Genomic DNA, 20595 nt, shown 5'->3' with positions numbered 1-20595 from the left:
TATGCCATGCTTAACTAGTCTGTAGAAACCCTGAGCTTTATCTGAACATTGATGGTGTTCCAGGCAGGCCCTAACTGTACCTCTGGTCAATCAGCAAGAATATCAGGTGTCCTTGACATCTGTCACCTTGGAGGCATTTCCAAAGTCATTCCTTATTATAAGTGAATAGTTTCTGAGTAGCTTGGTACCAGCAGTGCTGCAGGACTAGATCCCTGTTTCTGCTGAAGTCCCTAAATGCTGACAAGAGGATGGGAAAGGTGTGTTAGAGCTCACTTTGTCTTTATTGTACTTAGAGACTGACATACTAGTAGTGGATGCTAGAAACAGTTTTTCAATCCATGTGAGCTTAAAGGAAGACTGAAAAAGTATAAATAAGGGGGAAGTTAAGCTGATTTGGTAAATGGTATGTGAAGCACACCTCTTCCCAAAATGAAATAAGCTGGCAAAATGCTCATCTTCTAAATACAGACTCTACTTGTTTTCTTTGGCTCAGTCAGGAAACCTTTTGTTTGAATTAGACCAGGTGAATTGCACAGAATGGTTTTCAGTTTTAGTATATGTAGACAAGCCAAACTGCATGCAATCAAAGTATTTCAATTTGCTCCTAATATTTTCTTTCTCTACCCTTACAGGCTTTTCTATTTTACTTCAGATCATATTTGGTATAGTTGATATATTTGCCACCTTCCTAATTTTACACTCTATTCATTGCTTTCTAATACATACTGAAAAGATATGAAAGGCATATACAGGGTAGAGAATTAACCTAGCTCTGTGTGTGTGTTTCAGGAAATTGTGTTGGTGGTGTTCTTTGGAACAGAGTACGTGGTCCGGCTGTGGTCAGCAGGATGCCGCAGCAAATACGTCGGGATATGGGGAAGGCTCCGCTTTGCCAGGAAGCCCATCTCAATCATTGGTGAGTGTGCAGAGTGATGTAAACAACGAGTAAAACTTGCCCTAAAGGATTTTAGGAGTCGAATCTCTGCAGCAGTTGAAGCCAAGTTAGAGCCAGAGCCCTTGTCATTAGTGTGAATGTAGAGCTGAATTTCCTTTCATGGATTCGTGGCGCTGTCATTTGAGAACAAATGGAGCTTGGTTTGTTTTTCCAGAAGAGCAGGGCTTTCTTTTCAGAAGTGATCTGAAGTTTGCCAGGAATAAGTTTTGGCTGTAGTCCTGTCTCCTGTGTCCTGAGGATCCCAGACACTGTACAAGAGCTACAATTATATTTTTTCAAAGATACTGAACAGCATTTTTTTTCTCCCGTCAACAGCCATTTGACTAATCTATTATGAGTTTATTTTGTACTCTAATTGAGCTGTGTGTTACATGGTACAGCACAATAGGTGCACTGTAGTTGCTTTGTGTATCAGTTGAATTAAAATGTGGTTTTCAGTGATGCATTTGGAGCTGGACACCTCAATTCCCTTGGGATTCAATGGTTCCTAAAATGACTTAAGGGTTCTTGGAAATAACATCCAAACACTCCATATATGTCTCACTAATCATTGTTTTTTTAGAATGCTTGTCATTCATTTAACAGTTTCACCAAATGAAACATAATCCAAAATCAATCTGTATTTTGTTAGCCTGCATTGAAAGAGCTGTAAAGACCCTTGCCCTGTACTTAAGTACTTGAAATATAAATGGACTAAATGAATCAGACATTGGAAGAGGAGTATTGTTATGGAAGAACAGTAATTCTTGTTTTGTGACATAGATTTTTCCACTACTCAGAAACATTATATGTTGTTGAGCACAGGACATAGGTTTTCATAAACTGTCTACAGTTTTGCTGAATGTAAATTAGAAAATATTGTACCTGGGTATTTTTACAGTTATAAAATAGTTTGATTTAGCTCCTCTATGCATCCATCCATATATATATATAAATAGCAACAGCATCTCAGGTGTGAGATGTCTCAGTAGTGACTGCTGCTATAAAAAGACACTGAATGCATCTTTACACTCTGGCCATGATCCATTTCTCTTCAGTGCTAGAACACTAAGCATTCTGAAACATCATCCAAATTTGGAAAGCAACATGCAGTTCTGCTTTCCTAGATATGGATCAAGCACTATTTAATTCTTCAAAATACAGAGTTCCTTTCCAAAATTTACTAGGCCTGAGGCATGTAGATTTAGAGTACAGTACTGGCTGACTTAAACTAAATTAGACTTATACCCTAATTCCAATTTTCTCTCCCTTTTAGACCTGGACAGATGAAATGATAGCAAGGCAATTTTCTTGTATATGAAATAAACCTCAAAATCTCTGTCAATTAAAACCCTGTCTAAGCACAGAAGAGAAAATAAGAATTGGAGAAGAGCGAATAAGTGGGAACTGCTGAAATTCCTCCTGGGCTAAAGCTAATAAGGATTCCAGGCTTCTTGACAGTAATTCCTCATTCATCTAGACTGTGGCCAGCTTGGACCCATCTCAGTACAACTTTTCCGTCATACCACTGATGAATTTTTTTTTTTACATGCCACAATTGAGATGTCTTGATATATAAACAAAAACATTAATTAGGAATGACTGTTCAACTTGTTAAAGTAATATGGTCTTTGGTTATAGTAGTCTTGCAGAAGTATTGCAAGATGTTGCTAATGAATTTTCCTCAATTGACTTCTGTTTTTCAGATTTAATTGTAGTTGTTGCTTCCATGATAGTTCTTTGTGTGGGCTCTAAAGGTCAAGTCTTTGCAACCTCTGCTATCAGGTAATTACATGCAATAAAGGAAAGTAGTGCTATCTGAGCAAGCTGGTGTTTCTTCTTTTTTTTAAATTTACCTCCTGTTTCAATTCTTGCAACAGAAAATGAGTCACTGCCCAGTGTAATGTAATAGAGCAGATCACTGAGTATGTACTGGTGATCCCATAAAGTGTAGGGGAGAAAAAATTTTATTGTACTGCTTTTATGGCTAGTGGGGATGGAGAAGCTCATTCTCTTTCCTCCTTCTCCCACCTAGGTGGGTTCTACTCAAATCCTGGTTTAGTTTCTTAGCTCATTTTCACAGCAACTCTTTCATGCTTCATGCCTCTCACGTCTTCAAGCTCCCTCTTCATAAAATGTCTTTGGTTGTGAATTTCTTACGGGCTGAATCCACCTTTTGCTCAGGAAGGTCACACCAGTTGGTTTTCTTGCATGAATGAGTGCTTTGCTATTGACAGTAACTGCAGCCATGCTCCAAGATTGCAGTGACTCCCATAAAAAGAATATTTTAAAGTATTATTGGATTGCCTATGAAATTCCTCAAAGATAAGGAAATCGGATCTTCAGTTAGCTGGTGATTTTTTTCCCATCCTGGTGAGCAGGTCAAATATGAGTTGATTTCTAGAGCACTTACAGTTTGTGTCCAAAATTCCTGAATCCTTTAGTTATCCTTACTATCCATGTGTACAAAGGTCAGTTCTTCCCTTGGACACTCTCCCCAGATTCATAACAAACAAGAGGAAAGATGGGTGAGTGGAGTGCAAAGCCACAGGCTGCTAAGTCTAACACAAAATACCCATAAAACAGTCCTTTGGAAGCCAGACCTCCCTGTTCCAGCTCTTGTTCTCTTGTGTGCTTGGTCTCCTCACCACTCTGAAATCCGTGTTCCAGGGGCATCCGCTTCCTGCAGATTTTGCGGATGCTGCACGTTGATCGCCAGGGTGGCACCTGGAGGCTGCTGGGCTCAGTGGTGTTCATACACAGACAGGTGAGCCTGGGCACCTGGGGGGTGCCAAAGCCTTTGTATTCACACCACCATGCATGCAGCCCCGCTGCTGATACCACTTTTATTTAGTGTGGGGTGGGTAGTCATTTAATTTAACCAAGTGTGGTTGTTATGTCTTATATTCATTGCCAAATTTGGCAAATTTTGTCTAGTAGACTCAACAACCAGTTGTTTCTAAAAACCAGTCCAAATATGTTCCTAAAATATGTGTCTAAATTCCAGAGTTGTTTTGAATCTGGCACTGTGTGAAAAAGTTACCCAACCACTTTTTGGTGGCCAGAAGGTTAATGAGTCCTGTGTGAAGAGGTTGTTTTGACTCTGTGCTGTCTGTGGAGCTCAGTGCATTTTTGTTGATTTGCACAGGCATCCCTCGGTGTCAATATTTTTCAATTGCTAAAATTACATTTTTGTCTTCCAGTTATCCTTTAGAATCCATCAGTGTAAGGAAACTGAAGTGTCTCAATGAGATCATAATGCCATTATTTTGATTCTCTTTGCAGGAACTGATAACTACACTCTACATTGGATTTCTGGGCCTGATTTTTTCCTCTTATTTTGTGTACCTGGCTGAGAAAGATGCTGTAAATGATTCTGGAGAAACAGAGTTTGGCAGCTATGCAGATGCCCTGTGGTGGGGAGTAGTAAGTATAGAAATTTCACATGTTAATTCTGTCCAATGTGGAGTAAAATTCAAGCAAACATGGAGTAAGAACAGCACTTTGAAGCAACTTCTTACTGCTTCAATACACTTTATGGTTTTGTAATTCCACGCCACTACAAAAATACTATAGAAAATCTGTATATAAAACGGATTATTGATGTAAACACCAACAAAATATTTGGTGTTTACAGTCTTATGTGATCTGAAGTGATCACATTACATAAGAAATGGAGAAACATATATTATATTTCTTTATCCTGTCTTCCCTACTGGTGCAATGATTGCTTCTTGCTACCTTTGTCATGGTGGTGTTCAACTAAGATGATAAGAGTTGCTAAATCAGGGCTAGTTTTTTTGAGAGGGGAGTGGTGTTTAGGTTTTCTTCATCCATCTTTTTGTTGGGTTGAGTTTTTTTCCCCTTGAAATAGTTATCTGTGTTTTGCAATTTGAGTTGTGACTAATTCTGGAGCAAGAAGCATCTAAGATAAATAGGAAATCCAGTCACAGGACTCTTCTGAGGTGGTTATATTGCTTTGGGAGCCACTTAGTGTCTTTACACAGCATTTATCTGTGCTATATTGTGACCATCTTGTTTAGAGATTTTTCAGCTTTTTCTAAGTTGCTGCCACAACTTTGGTGCAGATGTATCTTTAGTTCTGGTAGAAAATTTCTCCTTTATTGGTATTACTAGGGACAGTTGTCTCTATTTATTATATGCACTTACTAGTGTGGCAGCTCTACTCTGGGATTATATTTTCATAAACATTTTAATTTTGTTGCTTCTGCTAGTAAATATTCCTACTCTTTCTTTCTCACTGAAACATAAATACTAGGGTGGCAATTTTGTTCTGGGATTTCCCATCTCTAATTGTTCTCATTTTTGTTTCCTATTGCTATTCAAAGAAAGGCACTTTTTGGAAGCTTTTTTCCCTTGTCATTAGCATTCAATCAATGGCTATTTTTATCTGTTTTAATTCTATTAGCTTAATCAAACAAACTGTCATCACTAAGTGCTAGAGATCTTTGAAATGCATGGCCATCACTGATAACATACTTGCACTTTCAAAATGTGCTGATCTTCAAGAGCCTTTTCTTTGCTGCTTTAAATCAAAGGCATTGTTTCTCTCTTTTTTTTTGGTTAAAAATAAGACTAACTAATAAGTCTTCTGTATAGGAGTAGATACACCTCCATTTCACTAGTAAAATACATATATGTATTTAAGAATATAGTTGAAGAACTATTTTTTAATAAACCTCTGTTTGTGTGTGCTTATATAGTCTTCTCTTTACAAGCTATCACTTGCTGTTTCAGGAAGGAAAGATCTATTGATGAGCAAATCCACTGCAGGTCTGCTGGTGCTGAAATGCTTATGTAGCCCTTTTTAAATATAACAGGTTTTTGTTATTTTTTTGTTTTGCTGCTATGATCTGCTGTAGAATTCTTTCTTCTTGCTGTCTGCCATGGTTAAATCCAGGCTTTCTTAGGACAAGAAGACTAACTGTGTAGCACAAGAAAGTGGCTTTCTGTCAAGTAGCTTTTTTCAGTGCTTTCATGTCATTATGGCATTTTTATTTTCCCCTACAGTGGTCAGATGACTCAGTAATTAATAGTGGCAGATGTAGTGCATTTAAAAACACATGCTGTCATTGGCATTGCCATTAAAAATTGAGTGTGTGACAGACTGAAAATACAGTAAAACCTCCCATAGAAGCAACATGATCTGTCAGGATATCAAAATATTCTCCTTTCAGGGAATATTCAGTTAATAGGTGTGCCACATAGTTGTCTTCCCAACTACAATAAACTTTAATCAATATATTTAATTATGATATTTTTTTTCTATGTTATAGCTTCTGTTGTGTTGCAGCATGCCACATGAAGTGTGAGAATGCATTCAGCAAACACATAATGTAATTTCTTTTAATATTAAAGTAGAATTAGGTGTCCTTGTTCTGCTCTAACACACTTCCACTAACTGCTAAAAAGATTTAAGAGAACAAAACTGAGATGGATTCAGGTCCATCCATTTCTGATTTCTTGATAGTGCAGTAGTCTTCCTCCTTTCTGCTAGGAAAAAGCCCTGTAAAGTTAAGACAGAGAAAAAGTTAGCCCACAGGAGGTGTGCATGCCCCATCCCTGGCAGTGTTCAAGGCCAGGTTGGATGGGGCACTGAGCAGCCTGGGATAGTGGAAGGTGTCCCTGCCCATCTCAAGGGGTTGGAACTGGATGATCTTTAAGGTTTCTTCCAACCCAAACCATTCTGTGATTCTATGAATAGCTGGGGAAGTCACAAGGATTCTTCCTAATAAAGGTCTCAGACTAATACAAAAATCTTCTCATTAGATCTTGAAAGTTTCAGTTATGTTTAGCCAGAATTTTCTGATTTGGTTAAACACCACAAATTCTGGCCAATGCAAACCATGAACTAGGTCTCTCTTCTCTGAAAGTGCACTTACCTGACATAGTAAAGAATGCTTCAAAAAGTCCTTTGCAGTGTTTGCACACCCCTTTTCTCACTCTCCAGCACTGTGCTTTTCTTGTTATCTCAGTCTATGTGTACACTGCTAAACAAGTTCCTTGGGCAGCAGTAACAGAATACGGAATATAAATATATAATATATTAAAGATCTGTGTTTCCCCAGCTAAACTGCATCTGGAGTTGGGCACTTTCATGTTGCTGTGCTTTGCTGACTACAGGCACATCCCTAGGGTGCATAACTTGTAATTAAATGTTCATTGTCATTGTAGTTATTTATAAGTCTATATTGCTTTTCCATTTTCATATGTAAATTGGCCTCCTGGGCTTTATTTGAATTTCCTTGAGAACCTTGGGCTGTAGCTATTTGCCATGTCAGCTGTGGACTTCTTGAAGGCACCTAAGGTTACCTTATGAAATAGAGTTGTTTCTATTATTGCTGCTTTTGAATGCAGTGCAAGTTGTATAAATTCTGCCAGTGGCAGGATATCTGTAAGTCTTTCAAAAACAGGTTTAGTGTTAGCAAGTGAAATAGATGTAATGTGGTGCATCTTTCACCCCAGTGCCAGTATTCAAAATTAGTCTGCTTATATTGTCTGTCCTGTCCAGACTGACAGTTTTAATGACCCAATATAGATTCAAGACCAAGAAAACCAGGAAAACATTAAAAATAAAATTTAAAAAGCAGATGCTTAAAAAAAAAAAAAAAAAAAAGATAAATATTCTCATAGAATCTGTCAGAGATGATCACCTTCAGAAAGTGTTACCTGCTCACTGTCTCTGGGGGCTTTGTGGGTTTTAGTGTTTGCTTGTGGGTTTTTGTTTTGTTGTGGTTTTTTTTCTCCCTCTCTCTTTCAGAATTCATTTCAATCCCATCTCAGAGCAACTGAGAGGAGCTTTTCTTTTGATATCCCTGAATGAATACACAATTTCCAACCTCCACTTTGGAACAAACATGCCTCAGAAAAACTGTGCTAACAGTGTCTTGGATCATGAGCAGTATTTCCAAAGGAATTATTGAAAATAGATATTTCTCTGTTCCTTTTGCTTTGAATTGAAGCAAGCAGTTTTCTGCAAATAACAGCTTTATTTGAGGATTTATTTTTCCTTTAATTATTACAGCTTAGAAGACAGGCTTTTTCACTAAGGGCCAAATTCAACCAAAAATTTACAAGTTTTCTTACTCCTTACACAAAACAATGTCCTGTTTAGCAAAGCCCATCAGTATGTACTAAATGTGAACTGAAAATCAAAGCTGGGGGAAACTTTGCTGAAAAGTTACAGGAAATTCCACTCAAAACTGCACATGAACAAAACTTTTGCTAAATTAAAAGCGATCTGACTTAATTTATAAAATGGTTGCATATTAATTTTAAAAAATAGCTTCATGAAAAGTGATCTTGTGGATCTTGTGTTACTCAGAACCCTTTTCCCACCTTATCTCAATTAAAAAACCTGTTGATAACTACACTGACTTTGATGTTTGACAGAGGGGGACATGCCATTTTTTGTTTGTTTAGTTTACAGGTCAAGTGTACCAACTATACACCTGTGACATCCTTTTATAAAAAAATCTGATTTTGGGCATTATGTGTGGATTTTTTGAGGATGAGATGCTTAAGTTTAGGAAGTGTTGGAGCAGGGGTTGAAAGATGGGGTTATTTCTTCTTTCTGGGTGGGTTTTTGCTTCATATTCCCCCATTCAGACTTTTGATGTATATTTAATAGGAACATCATTAGTCTTAATTCCTAAATCTGTGGTGATGTTCATCAGATCAAAGTTCTAAAACAGTCAATGGATGAATATGATTTTGTTCCTAATTAAAGTAATTGTTTTACAGGCTGCTTTTCAATGAAATTCAATGTGTGAGCTCTTGTATCAATTTTAATTTCATTATGCCAACATGTTTACTATGCTGGAGTAGAAGTTGAGTCAGTATTTCCATTATAATATCCTTTTTTACAATTGTAAAATTAGTATTGTGCTCTTTAGGGAGTTTTAATCCAGCTGTAAAGAATGACTTAGGGCAGAAACTTGGCATGTAAGGTTTCAACAGCATGTATTTTGGGGAAAAAAGAAAATTTCATTTCAGACTACAAATGGTATAGAGTTATGAGGACAGAGGAAAAAGTTAACTGCAGACTTTGATTTGCAACCCAGTTTCCAAAATTTCTTTTTAAAAAAGCCTCCTAGGCAACCATCACAGGAAATAATTTTTTGTGTTACTGATGATTCATATAAACTGGTTCAGAAGGAAGGGGCAGGGATGTGGTGGGAAAGGAGAAACAAATACTTTGATGTATATGCATTCTTCTTCAGTTAAACTTTGGCCAGCTCAGAAGCACCTATGTCTTTTCACATTTCTGGTTAATGTGTTTATTTCAATGTGATTTTAAGACTGTAACACAAAATAATTGATAACATTTTTCACTTACAAGCATTTATATTTTTTTTAAAAAACAGAGGCATGAGCCATTATTTTCTATCATCATCTTCTCTGTAAGAGGACATTGGAGGCCATAACTTTCCCTATAATTGTATTTCCTTTTTTATTCCATATTTTTGAAAATTGAGTTGTAATTAGGCGCTAGGAATTGTTTTTCAAGCCACTCTCCTGTGTAGGCAAGGAGATAACATCACCCTTCAGGACCTCATCAGCTCCTGAATTAAGGTGGAATTTTAATAACAATTTCAGGAATACAGGCAAAGGTTCTTGGGCAGTTAACTAACCCTTACAATGTTTTTGTGGGGTGTGAAACTGTTGTATTTTGGCTGTAGGAGCAGGGAAAGGATAATGCAACATAGTTCTTCGTGTAGTGAAAAAGCAAAGGAGAGCTTTATTTAAAGAAACACTACAGTTATACATAGGGTAGTTTGTGCAAAACAGAATAGAAAAGACTCATTGGTTCAAGAAGGCAACGCCTCTTTGAAAACATGCTTTCTGCAGAACAGCACATCTCCAGCAGGTGTTTAATCATTGTTGTAATGTCTTGTCCTTGAGCAGCCTGAGAAACCCAAGGCTTCAGGGCTGCTTTTTCCCTGGTTCCCAGCAGTGTCCAGCAACATTAAACAGTTTTGGAAGAAGGCCACGTTTTAAAAACTTGAATTAAGACTTAAATACCTGAGTGTTTTGAGTATCAGCAACCAGCAAGAAACAAACACGACCAGCTCAAGCTGCCCCTTTTGTCTGGTGTTTGGCTGGTGCACAGTGGCTTTGCTTAGAGGGTGGACAGGGTCAGGACAAGGTGGGGCTGTGGGACCAATGTCTGTGTCCCAGGCTGCTGGAGCCCACAGTGTCAGAAGAAAATCTGCCCATCCAAGAGCTGAGCTGTGCCTCAGCTGCTTGGGGGCTCCATGTGGTTTGCCATGCTCTGGTTTGGTTAGCCTTCCTCGAAGGCACAGATAAAAATCTCTCTAATTTACAGATTCAGAAATAGCTGGTGACATAGGTGAATTTAAATTGCTCTCAGATGCCAAATGTATCCTTCTGCTTCAAACAAATAAGTTCTTCCCCTGAGCTCATGCAAATAATGACTTACTAAGCCTTGTTATGCTACATCACTGTGGTGGTAATCTCAACTTCAGTGTTCTGAAAGGCAAACTCAGCAGATGTTTCCTGTATGTGTGCTTTAAATTATCTGTTCCTGCTCTCAGTGTTTTATATGAATTGGTGATTCATTAGACTGTTTTCAGGGTCTTTACTACATGGAAAATTTTCCTCTTGCTATTTATACCAGTGTTATCTCTCGAGCGCTTCACGCCTGACCTCAGCCGTGGTGCCTGGTGTGAATTACAGTGTGTGTGCTCTTCCCATGCAACAGCCCTGCAGCATCCTCAGCAAGCATCTCCTGCCCATAAACCAAATCACCAGCTCAGAACTGCTGGCAGCCTTTCCCTAAGGAAAGGGTGTGACATGGGCAGGCAGCCCCTGTCCCGGTAACTTCGTATGCTGTACAGTTCCCTCAGCCATGAAGACTTCAATTAATGATTCTACTTTGCCAGACTTTAAATGTGTATTTTGTTGTAATTCAGTTTCCTGTATGTTTTTCCATTCAGTATTAGTTGGGGAAACAAACCTAGAAGGAAGAGTTAACCTTCATTAGTGTCACACGGGCTGACAGTGGGAGAGTTAGGAATGCAGCTAACGCTTCTTTGAGATAAATAAAAAAGGAAGAGAGAGCAACAAACCCAAAGTGCCATGTTAATGCTTGCTGCAATGTCCTCTCTATTTCTCTTTGCAGGTGACTGTTACAACTATTGGCTATGGAGACAAAGTACCACAGACCTGGATAGGAAAGACAATTGCATCTTGTTTTTCAGTGTTTGCAATCTCATTTTTTGCACTGCCTGCGGTAGGTTATCCTAGTTTGATGTTGGCTCATTAGTTACCAGAGGGAACTTTTGTTACTGATTCTTTAACCTTTCATTTAACCTGGTGATGTGTAATCTTTGTATTAAATTTCTATATTGGAGCTGAAATTTATTTAGTTTGTAGAAACAAAAGAGCTTCTAGAAGTAGCTAAATAAATATGCAGTGGTTTTTCTATGCAGGGATTTGAGAAAGAGATGTTTAATTCCAAGTAATTGTCCCAGCCTATCTCAGAAGTGTAAAGGTTTTTTTAAGGCATTCGCTCATACTTTATTCAACAGATTCTCCAAGGTGAACTGGAAAAGTCTCATGTACATCCTTCTTCTAGCAAAGCTTCCAAAAAGATGTCACTTGCAGAAAGATGGCAGTCAGCAGCCAGAGATGCTGATGCAGTTCTTCACAAAATTAGTATTTGTCCATGGCCAAAGTCATGTTTTCAAGTGACCTAGACCTGACCTTTTAAATCTGTTATGGCACTTTGTTTGCACTGAAAACAAGTTCCTAAGTGCTTTAAACAAGAAACAAGGCACTTGAGTACCAAGGGTAAATTCAAAATCAGCAAAACTTGGACTGTGGCTTGAAAACCCAAATATTCAGTGCCAGGGGTAGTTAAGGGTATGTTTTCCACAAATCTGGCAATATTCCTGAATTGTGCTGTTAAAATGTTTGTGCCACCTGAAGCATTCTGTTTACATGTTTATTTTTTCAGTTCAGGAACACAAACTGCTGTGTTATCAGATGTTTGTGTGGTTCTAATGAAGAACTGGTGAGGATGGTACAGAATAGATAAGAATACATTTATGCCAATACCATCACAAAAGGTCTTTCAAGCATGAAATAGTAGTTACTAAAACTCCAGTGACCTTTTTAAAAAAATAATTAATTACCTACTTTAAAGGTACATAATCTTGTACAGAGGAGGATAATTAATTTTTAAAATTTTCCAGCATCGGTTTGCCTTTAAAGCATAAGATTTCCTCCCTCCTCATTCTAATATCTTCCACTTCTTTTTTAGAAGAGAAATCAGATAAGTGAAATGATCAGTATGGAAAATGCCAAAATCTACTTTTTTGATTGAAGAGTGCTGGTGGCGGGGTATTTGTTTTGTTTTGGTTTTGTTTTGGTTGGTTGGTTTTTAAAACCCAGTCTAAAATGCCACAAAATAGTTTTCTAACTGATTGTGTAGCAGCCATGCCTTCACAGCCATGTTTTATGTTTTCCTGTCAGATTTCCCAAATCTTTGTTGAAGTAGAATACCACCAATCACCCCTTTATGGGTGGGGTTTTCCTTACTGAAAGAATTTGTTCCTGTGAGTTGCCCCAAGGGGGAATTCAGGGTTTGAAGCTCTATTGCAGGTTTTCTTGTTGGTGTTTGAAGTAAGAGGATCTGGCTGAGATCACACCCAAAAAAGTGATTGTAGTGTCTAAAGGCAGCTGGTGTGGGTTCTGGATCAGGCAGTGTTCCCTCATTTCCCAAATATGTGGTGTTTAAGCATCATCATCTCTTTGATCTTTACTAAATGAACATAATAGGAGGGGCATTTCATGTTCCTTTCAAAATACTTAATGATTAATAGAGTTCTTAGAGGTTGAGCCAAGATCCCTGGCTGCTCTGATGCCTTCTATTATGTGTAGAAAAAGAATTGTGCTTTCCTTGAGTAGGTGTAATCATATAAACTAATTTATAAAATATTTCCTTTCCATCTGTGACTAAAACTTGTGTTAAATATGCCTATACCTGTGCAAAAGACCACATAAATGGCTTGCTCTTTACTTAAATTTGGACTTCATATCCAGACTACATTTGGAGTCCAGTTTGGGTTTCACACTATCCAGTGCCATTAGTCCATGTCCCTTTGTCCTGAGAGTGAATTAGATGGCTTTGTGTTCAACTCAGTTGGCCATTTTGAAACATGTCCTTTTCTCTTCTTCATCCTCTTTCCTCAATCCCACCATGGATTAACATATGGAAATAGAAATTACCATACCACAGCTAAAAGATCTAGTGGCTTACATCATGCCCTACCAAAGCCTTATTTCTCATAAAAATATAGTTAAGCCAATCAGGCTTAATTTTTTTTTTTTTCCCTATTCTGTCATTCCCCTAAAGAAGCCTTTGTGAGACTTTTAGAGGGTATGAAATGTCATTTCTGTTTCTTTCTCATGTCTGAATCCAGCAGGCTTTGCATCAGAGCATGATAGCATTCACAGTTTGCTTCTCAAGTAGTAATAACTGAGACTAAAAATTTCACTGTATTAAGTCATTTCCTCTAAATAATTAGTTGGGTTTTAGGATGCTGAATAGAAGTTTATTAGCACAACATAATTTGGCAATTTTATGTGTGGTTCTTTCCCCCAACTCTGACCAAAAAAAAGAAACAAAAAAGAAAAGAAAAAAGAAAAAAAAAAGTTTGTTTTCTTTCCACAGGGAATTCTTGGTTCAGGCTTTGCCCTAAAGGTACAACAGAAACAAAGACAGAAGCATTTCAACCGTCAGATTCCAGCTGCTGCCTCCCTCATACAGGTACTGAGTTCTTGCCTATTGCACACTGTCATTTCTTTCCATTTATAGTAGGTTTTTTTTTTTTTTTTTTTTTTTCCAAGCTGTTGGCAGTTTTTCCCTCTCAGATTCCCATTAAAAACTGTACAGGAATTACAGATGCAAGTTTTGGAAATCCAGTCGCTAATGTAAACTAATGAGCAGTAAAGTACACTCCCAAATCAGTGTAAACTGTTTAATTCAGCTGGTTAAAATCAAAACTGAAAGTTATCCTATAATTATTAAACAAGTGTTATGAAACATTATGCTTGTAATAATGAAAAAATAACAAAAGAGGAAGCTTCATGTAGAATTATGCTTTTAAAAATACAGTGTTGCTTGTAAAGGCAAATGTCAAATATTCTTCAGCTGGGAGAACTAAATTCTTAAAAATCTCAAATTTAGGAGAAATAAGTCGGAATCTTAAATAGGAAAATGTTGTTTGGACTTTTCAGCTCTAGAATAGGATGCTGGGAACCACTGGCATTCTGTGAAATCAGTCTTTTCATGTAGGATAGGCAGGAAAATATTGATCCCCTGCTATAAATACAATTGCAGTTCAGTATCAATATGGTTAAAGAGATTTTATCCTTTGTTTCATTGGATCCAACATTGCACCCTGGAGCAGTATTAACGTGGTTTCATTCTAGATTTTTCCCATCTTTCCTCCCTCTACTCAGTACCTGCACATAGCTTTAGAAGCACAGAGATCAAATTTAAAAGGAAACTCAATGTACACCATATAACTTTTTCTTTCTCATATGACTTATTTCTCCAGCTTCATAAGTGAATGTGGGTTTCCAGGTCAGGATCTTTATGGAAACAGTAGCTAACTGTAAAGTTTATGCTTGAAACTAAACAGTCCCAGAGTTAATGTGAAAAAGACCCTGGTTATAGCCAGAGATTAGCTAAAATCTTGAGACTCATATGGTATGGTTTTGGTAAGAATGGATTTTTTTAATGTTCCCACTGATTCTTTTGGGAAACGAACACCAAATCATTGGGAAGCCTGAGGCTGCATGTCCAGAATGTTGTGCTTGGCTCCATCAGAAATGCTAAGAATGAATTGCTGATTACCTGTTCTTAAAAGTTATAATTATGATTTGCTAATAGTCTCAGACTTCTAAAAGCCAATTCACTTAGTGCTCTACAAATGACTTATAAAAAGATTGTTCTTAAACCAAGATGTTTACAAAATAGGTACGAGACAAGAGAACAGCCCAGATGAGTAATTTTCATTCCTTATGTTCCTTCTTGGTTTCTTCTAGAGGTTTCTTCCACTATTCTCTTAATCATGGAGGGATTTATATGGTGGCTGTCTTTTCCTTAATTTTCCAGCTGCTGTCTGTTTTCCCCTCTCTTTCTGCCTTGCTTTGTTTCTTTCATCTAGAGTTTTCTGGCATTCCCTCCTTTAGATTGTTTGTGTATAAGTGTGTCCTTTCTTTATGTAGTAAGTGAGGATCTGCCTTCTTAATTTGGAGACTCATAATTAATTAATTCTGATATTTACACAGTTAAGAGAGAATGCAGTAGTGCTTTTTTGTTGGTCTTGATCCTAGCCCTGCTTTTCCTCCCTCAGAACATGGGATTTAATCATTGGTGGTTGGCAAAGGGAGGACTGGGTTTGGGTTTTGGCTCCTGGTTAACCACTGGTGCTATTCTGTTGTGTCTTCAGTTTCATTTCTTCATGTGAATAAAGCCCTACTGACCACATCAGAGTTCCTTTTTTTTTTTTTTTTTTTTTCTGGCAGTATTTTTGTGAGGCATGAAAGAACAATTTTTGTCTTTTCTGAGTAACACATCCTGCCTGTAACACAGGATGCAATAGGCAAAGTGCCTGAAGTCAGGTAGGAAATTGGGGCAGAACATGAAATTTAGACCTTTTTTTGAGTCAAGTCCAGAGTTCTCTCTCATTTGTTTGTTGCTACTGAGAATAAAAGTTGCACTTGAAGAGACTGATCTTTCTGTGTGGTTTCCCAGTTCTAACTGTGTGGTTTCTATTTACTAAACAAGGGCTCTAAACCATGCTGAGTTTGTTTCCAGAGGGCAAATTCAAGAATATCATTAATTAAAAAATGACTGACATGCTACTTGGAAGTTACTGTGTTGTACAGTGAGCCACTAATTTGATTGATTAATTATTCTGTTGTTCCAGACTGCCTGGAGGTGTTATGCTGCAGAGAACCCAGACTCTTCTACATGGAAAATATACATTCGAAAACCTGCCAGGAATTATCATTTGCTGTCACCCAGCCCAAAACCAAAGAAATCAGTGATGGTATCAATAACTAATGTTTCACATTCTTATAATATTAAATTTTTTAATTAGATTGGGTTTTTTTACTCTCTAGAGATTATTTGTTCTGCTTGTTTTCCAGTTTATTACTTGATTTCAGATTTTGATTTACATTTCTGTTTTGACAGTTTCAGTATAGAAAGATTATAAACTGGAAGTTGATTTGCTGCATTTCCCCAAGCTTGACTTTTTTGATGGATTTAAGGGTTTGGAAAAGTAATAATGACCTAACTCAGGCACAGCAGTCAGTTACTTACCATTGTTGTTTGGAAAACTATAAGGAAACGATTTAAAAAAAAAAAAAGGAGAAGAAAATCACCATTTCCAAAATAGTGACTTTGAATTGATTAAAACAAACAAAACCCAACAAAACTTCTGTTTCTCTCAGCTATTGATTTTGTGATTTTCTAAGCTTTCATGGTAAAGGCTTCTTGTGCTTCCATACAGTGAGACTGTCATAATCAGCAGATTCCATAAGTTCAGAATTTTTTTGTTTCAAATAGAGCAACAAAACCCTTTTATCAGAATCTTTGGATTATGTAGTACACCATCCTCTGTATTGTGAGAGTATTACACAGCAGTCTCAAGCTAGAAGGAGAGGATGTTGTTCAGAAATCTTCTCTTGTATCTCCAAGGTTCATCTGAGTTCAGTAGCAATATATCCATTGGCTTTGTGCTGAGGGTGTGATTTATTGCATCCATACATAACATGATAAAGATACTCTAGAATAGTTTGATTTATATAAGCTGCTGCATAACTAGCAGATTTTCCATTTTTACTGCAGGCAAGGGATTTGGAAATGACAATGTGCAGAAATCTAGTGATTAGCCAGTTTTGGCAGGATGAGGGGGCAGCATAATGAGAAACACAGTGTAGGATCATAAAAATATAATTCAAGCACTCTTTTAATTGGTTATAGCTCATTGGGGACTGTGTTGTTATTGAAGACATCAATGAAGAGACAACTCTGCGTGACTTGGTTTGAGTAATTTAGTTTCTGTGGGCTTTTTTAGGTTAAAAAGAAGAAATTTAAGTTAGACAAGGACAATGGGCCTTCTTCTCCAGACAGGATGTTGGCCATACCACACATCACTTATGACCACGTGGCAGAGGACAGGAAACCTGATTTCAGTTTTGAACCATTTGAAAATTCTGGTAAGAAGCTCCATTATAAAATGCTAGTAACTGTGATGAGTTCTGTGATTATATTTGCATACAGGTCCTTTTTAGTATTGATAGGAAAGAAGGAAAGAACAAGCTCTTGTCATTCTAAAGCAAAAATTGCTTTTTTGCCTTTGGTTGCTGGCTTGTCTGGGTGAGATTCAACCATTGCTTTAATGAGCATGCCCCACTGCAGACAAATGAAATAATTTCTCATTTCTGCCTGCTGGAAGACTTGTGACTCTTAGACTGGTGCATTCATTCCCCAGTCCTGCAATTGACTGAAATTACAGGGATTAGCTGTCAGCTTTTCCATGTGTAATTTATCCAGAGTGTGTTACTACTGTGCTTGTACCTGAACCAAGAAGGATTGGTGTGTCTTGGCTGCACCAAACAGAGTCTGCCACGTGCTCATGCCATCTGCTCAGTGCTGTGAATCAAGTTTTGAAAGCAGAAGTACTTAAGATAAATTTGGATCCAGCTTTATTAAATGTCACTGTACAAAATGGTACAGTATGAGGAAAAAGAAGACAGGACATTGATAATTACCTTATGATCAATAGCTTATTTATATTTGTTTTTTGCTCTACTGAGCTTCCAAAATAACTCTGAATTTGCAATGTGGCATTTTCACAAATGTACTTTTATTGGAAGTTTTTAATGTATTGCTCAAATTTTGGCAACAAGAGCGAGGTTTAATTTTTAAGGTGTGTTTTATTGATTGTAGATACCTTAAGTACTTATGTTTTTTCTCCTCAAAAATTTGGCTGACATGAATGAATTTAATGGGCTTTAAAATAAAACAGCAAAATGGGCTGGAACTGGGCATATTTTTGTTCAAGCAGAAAGTCTTGCTTTCTGTGTACTTTTTTGGTTTTGTGTTGTTCTGCATCATCCATGCTTTTCCACTCTTTCTTGGCCTCTGCTAAGGAATGGTTGCAAATTGCATCTGGTGGTAGAAATGACATTGCTGCTAAAAGGTGGACAAGTACTGAGCTAAGTGTGTGTCTCAAAATTTGAGTACAGACACCTTTCTTCAAAAATCAAATGACAGAACCTTACAAATGCTTAGAGTTGCAGAATCCCACCTTTTACCACTAAATTCTGATTAAGGACAATACATTTTGATGGCAGCCTACTACTGCCATTTCAAAAATCAGCTCTATAGCTTTCAGTAAAAGGATTTTCTCTAATTTCTTCTGACACTTATCTTTTTTCTTTTTTATCTGTGTTCTCTTCTGTAAACTGTTACAAGTATACAGGACAAACAGGAAAGTTAAAATTGCTTGGTAAGTTGAGGAAAATAATTCTATTAATAGCATGCCAGCTTATGACAGTGTAATGTTTGCAGTGCTTTTCATGTGTTTCTATTGTCATATAATTTCTAAGAAATCTTTTTCAGCCAAGGAGATCTAGACAGAAAATGTACATTCTCACACTTTAATCACAACTGCACCCAGTCTCACTGCAAAGAGAAAAGTGAGCCCTCATTTGTATAAGTAGATGACCTCTAATTGTTTTGATACTGAGTATAATTGCTCATGTATATATAACAAATAGGAAAATATAATTTTCTCATAAATAAAATACAATTCATCCAGTAGTTATCTAAGCATATGTTGCAAATTAATTTTTAAATGACTATATTAAGATGGGAGAAAACTTCCAAATTTCACCCTCCAGTGCATTCTGAAGTACATGCATCTGTTCCTGTAAAAATGTGCTGTAGATATTTGTGAACAGATGGGGACTCATAAATTAAATAATTTATTTTACTGTTTGTCTGGATTCTGTGATCACTTAAGCAGCCATGTAGTCTTGTGATGTTTCTAATATGCCTGCTTAGGCACTTTCTTAACAATTGAGTGTTCCCCAAAGACAGTAGGATTAGAGCTAGGTCTGGGGAAAAGAGCTCTGTGATTTAGTGAGAGTGCTATGAGCCACCTGTAAGTTTTCTGCTCTGAAATCACTGCAGACAACAGAGTCTTCCTTCCAGAGACTGAGTGCAGGGATGCTCAGGCTTGGATTTAATTTTCTCAAGATGCAAGGTTCAGCTTCACCCCTGGACCCATATGGGTCACAGGTGCAATTAGGGTGTTAAAACTGAAAAAAAAACCAAACTGAATCTCCTTGTCTCTCCTGATCAATCCCTGAGTTTCCACCATTCCAAGAAGTGCATCTCTTTTGGGGATGGACATGGTGGGACAAGATCAGGAGGGCAGTGAGAGCCACCAAAAAAATCACCTGTTTTATGTGAACAAGAAGTTCTTTCAGCTGGGGAAATATCAGAGGAGCTTTTCCAGCCATCATAGGTTCAGTTTTTATGTCCCAGCCAGGCAGCCAGAGCTCAGTGGACCTGAGAGGTTATCTAACATTGTTCTCACAGCAGCTCAAAGAAAGAGGAGAGAGTACACAGAAAACTGGAGATGCCAAGTCAAAAGCTCAGAAGGAAGAAACAAGGATAAAAGATGCTCATTCAACTTCAATTTGGTCTTCAGAAAGGCTCTAGTAACATATCCATATGCTGCTTTCTCACATTCAGTAAATTTTTGTGCTGCCCACTTATACTTCAGTCTTCACACTCCTGGATCTCTCATCTGGCTTCCCTGCCAGTATCTTTGTGCACCCAGAGATTTCCATTTTTTTCCCCCTCCTTTATTTCTCCTGGCATCACCAGTTCAGTAAAAACTTAGGGAGCCATGGCCCATCCTGGCTACTGCAAAAATTAACCCTGGGTGGAACCAGGACATGAGAAAACACTTGCAAAATGAAGATTTTTTTTCTTTTTTTTTTTCTTTACTCCAATACTTTTTTTTTTTTTTATTTTAAGAGTTTTTCTCATTGCATAAAAATAAGGCACCATTCCTGAAAAATATCAGCCTGTCCAAGTGTGTGAATTCACAGGCAGTTCTTAATGAAATAGTTATTAGCACAATTAGTTATTAGCTAATAGTTATTGGCATAATTAGCAAATAATAGTTAGTAGCATAATGCTATTCAAAAGAACTAAACAATGTAAAGATTGTGTTTTGCTGAGACTTTCTCATCACTGACTCCCCTTGCTTGCCTGAAACATTTCCCCAAGAAATTTAGCTTGAGGCAAGCACTTGGTTTACATGGTTGAAGTGGGAAGCTTCAAAACTTTTTATGGGATGTATTTGGAAGCTTCAAATGTGGGTGTCCAAACTGTCCTGTCCAGCTGGCAGCACTGAAATCTGACAGGAGAGAGCTACAGTGTGAACCAGAGCAGGAGGGGTCTTGGACACTTAGGGAAGACTTGAGGAACCCTGAAGGAGGAGAGGGGCAAACAGAGACTGGCCTGTAGGCAGGAATATCTTGCAGCAGTTGGCACTGCCATGAAACATGGGCTT

At 37.6% G+C, this 20595-nt stretch overlaps 1 protein-coding gene across 2 annotated transcripts in view; it reads left to right on the top strand.

The window, feature by feature from the left end:
* Positions 1–20595, top strand: part of KCNQ1 (potassium voltage-gated channel subfamily Q member 1) — a 320348-nt gene that overhangs the window by 73802 nt on the left and 225951 nt on the right. For both annotated transcript variants that reach the window (XM_056492757.1, XM_056492756.1), the window contains exons 3-10: positions 790–916; positions 2641–2719; positions 3605–3701; positions 4220–4360; positions 11100–11210; positions 13656–13751; positions 15922–16044; positions 17077–17218. In XM_056492757.1, coding sequence (XP_056348732.1) covers positions 790–916; positions 2641–2719; positions 3605–3701; positions 4220–4360; positions 11100–11210; positions 13656–13751; positions 15922–16044; positions 17077–17218 — 916 coding nt within the window. The remainder of the gene's footprint in view (positions 1–789; positions 917–2640; positions 2720–3604; positions 3702–4219; positions 4361–11099; positions 11211–13655; positions 13752–15921; positions 16045–17076; positions 17219–20595) is intronic.

This window comes from Oenanthe melanoleuca, chromosome 5 (assembly GCF_029582105.1).
Source record: "Oenanthe melanoleuca isolate GR-GAL-2019-014 chromosome 5, OMel1.0, whole genome shotgun sequence".
NCBI classification, from domain to species: Eukaryota; Metazoa; Chordata; class Aves; order Passeriformes; family Muscicapidae; genus Oenanthe; species Oenanthe melanoleuca.
The sequence above is the reverse complement of the archived record's forward strand: the minus strand, read 5'-3'. Positions and strand labels throughout refer to the sequence as shown.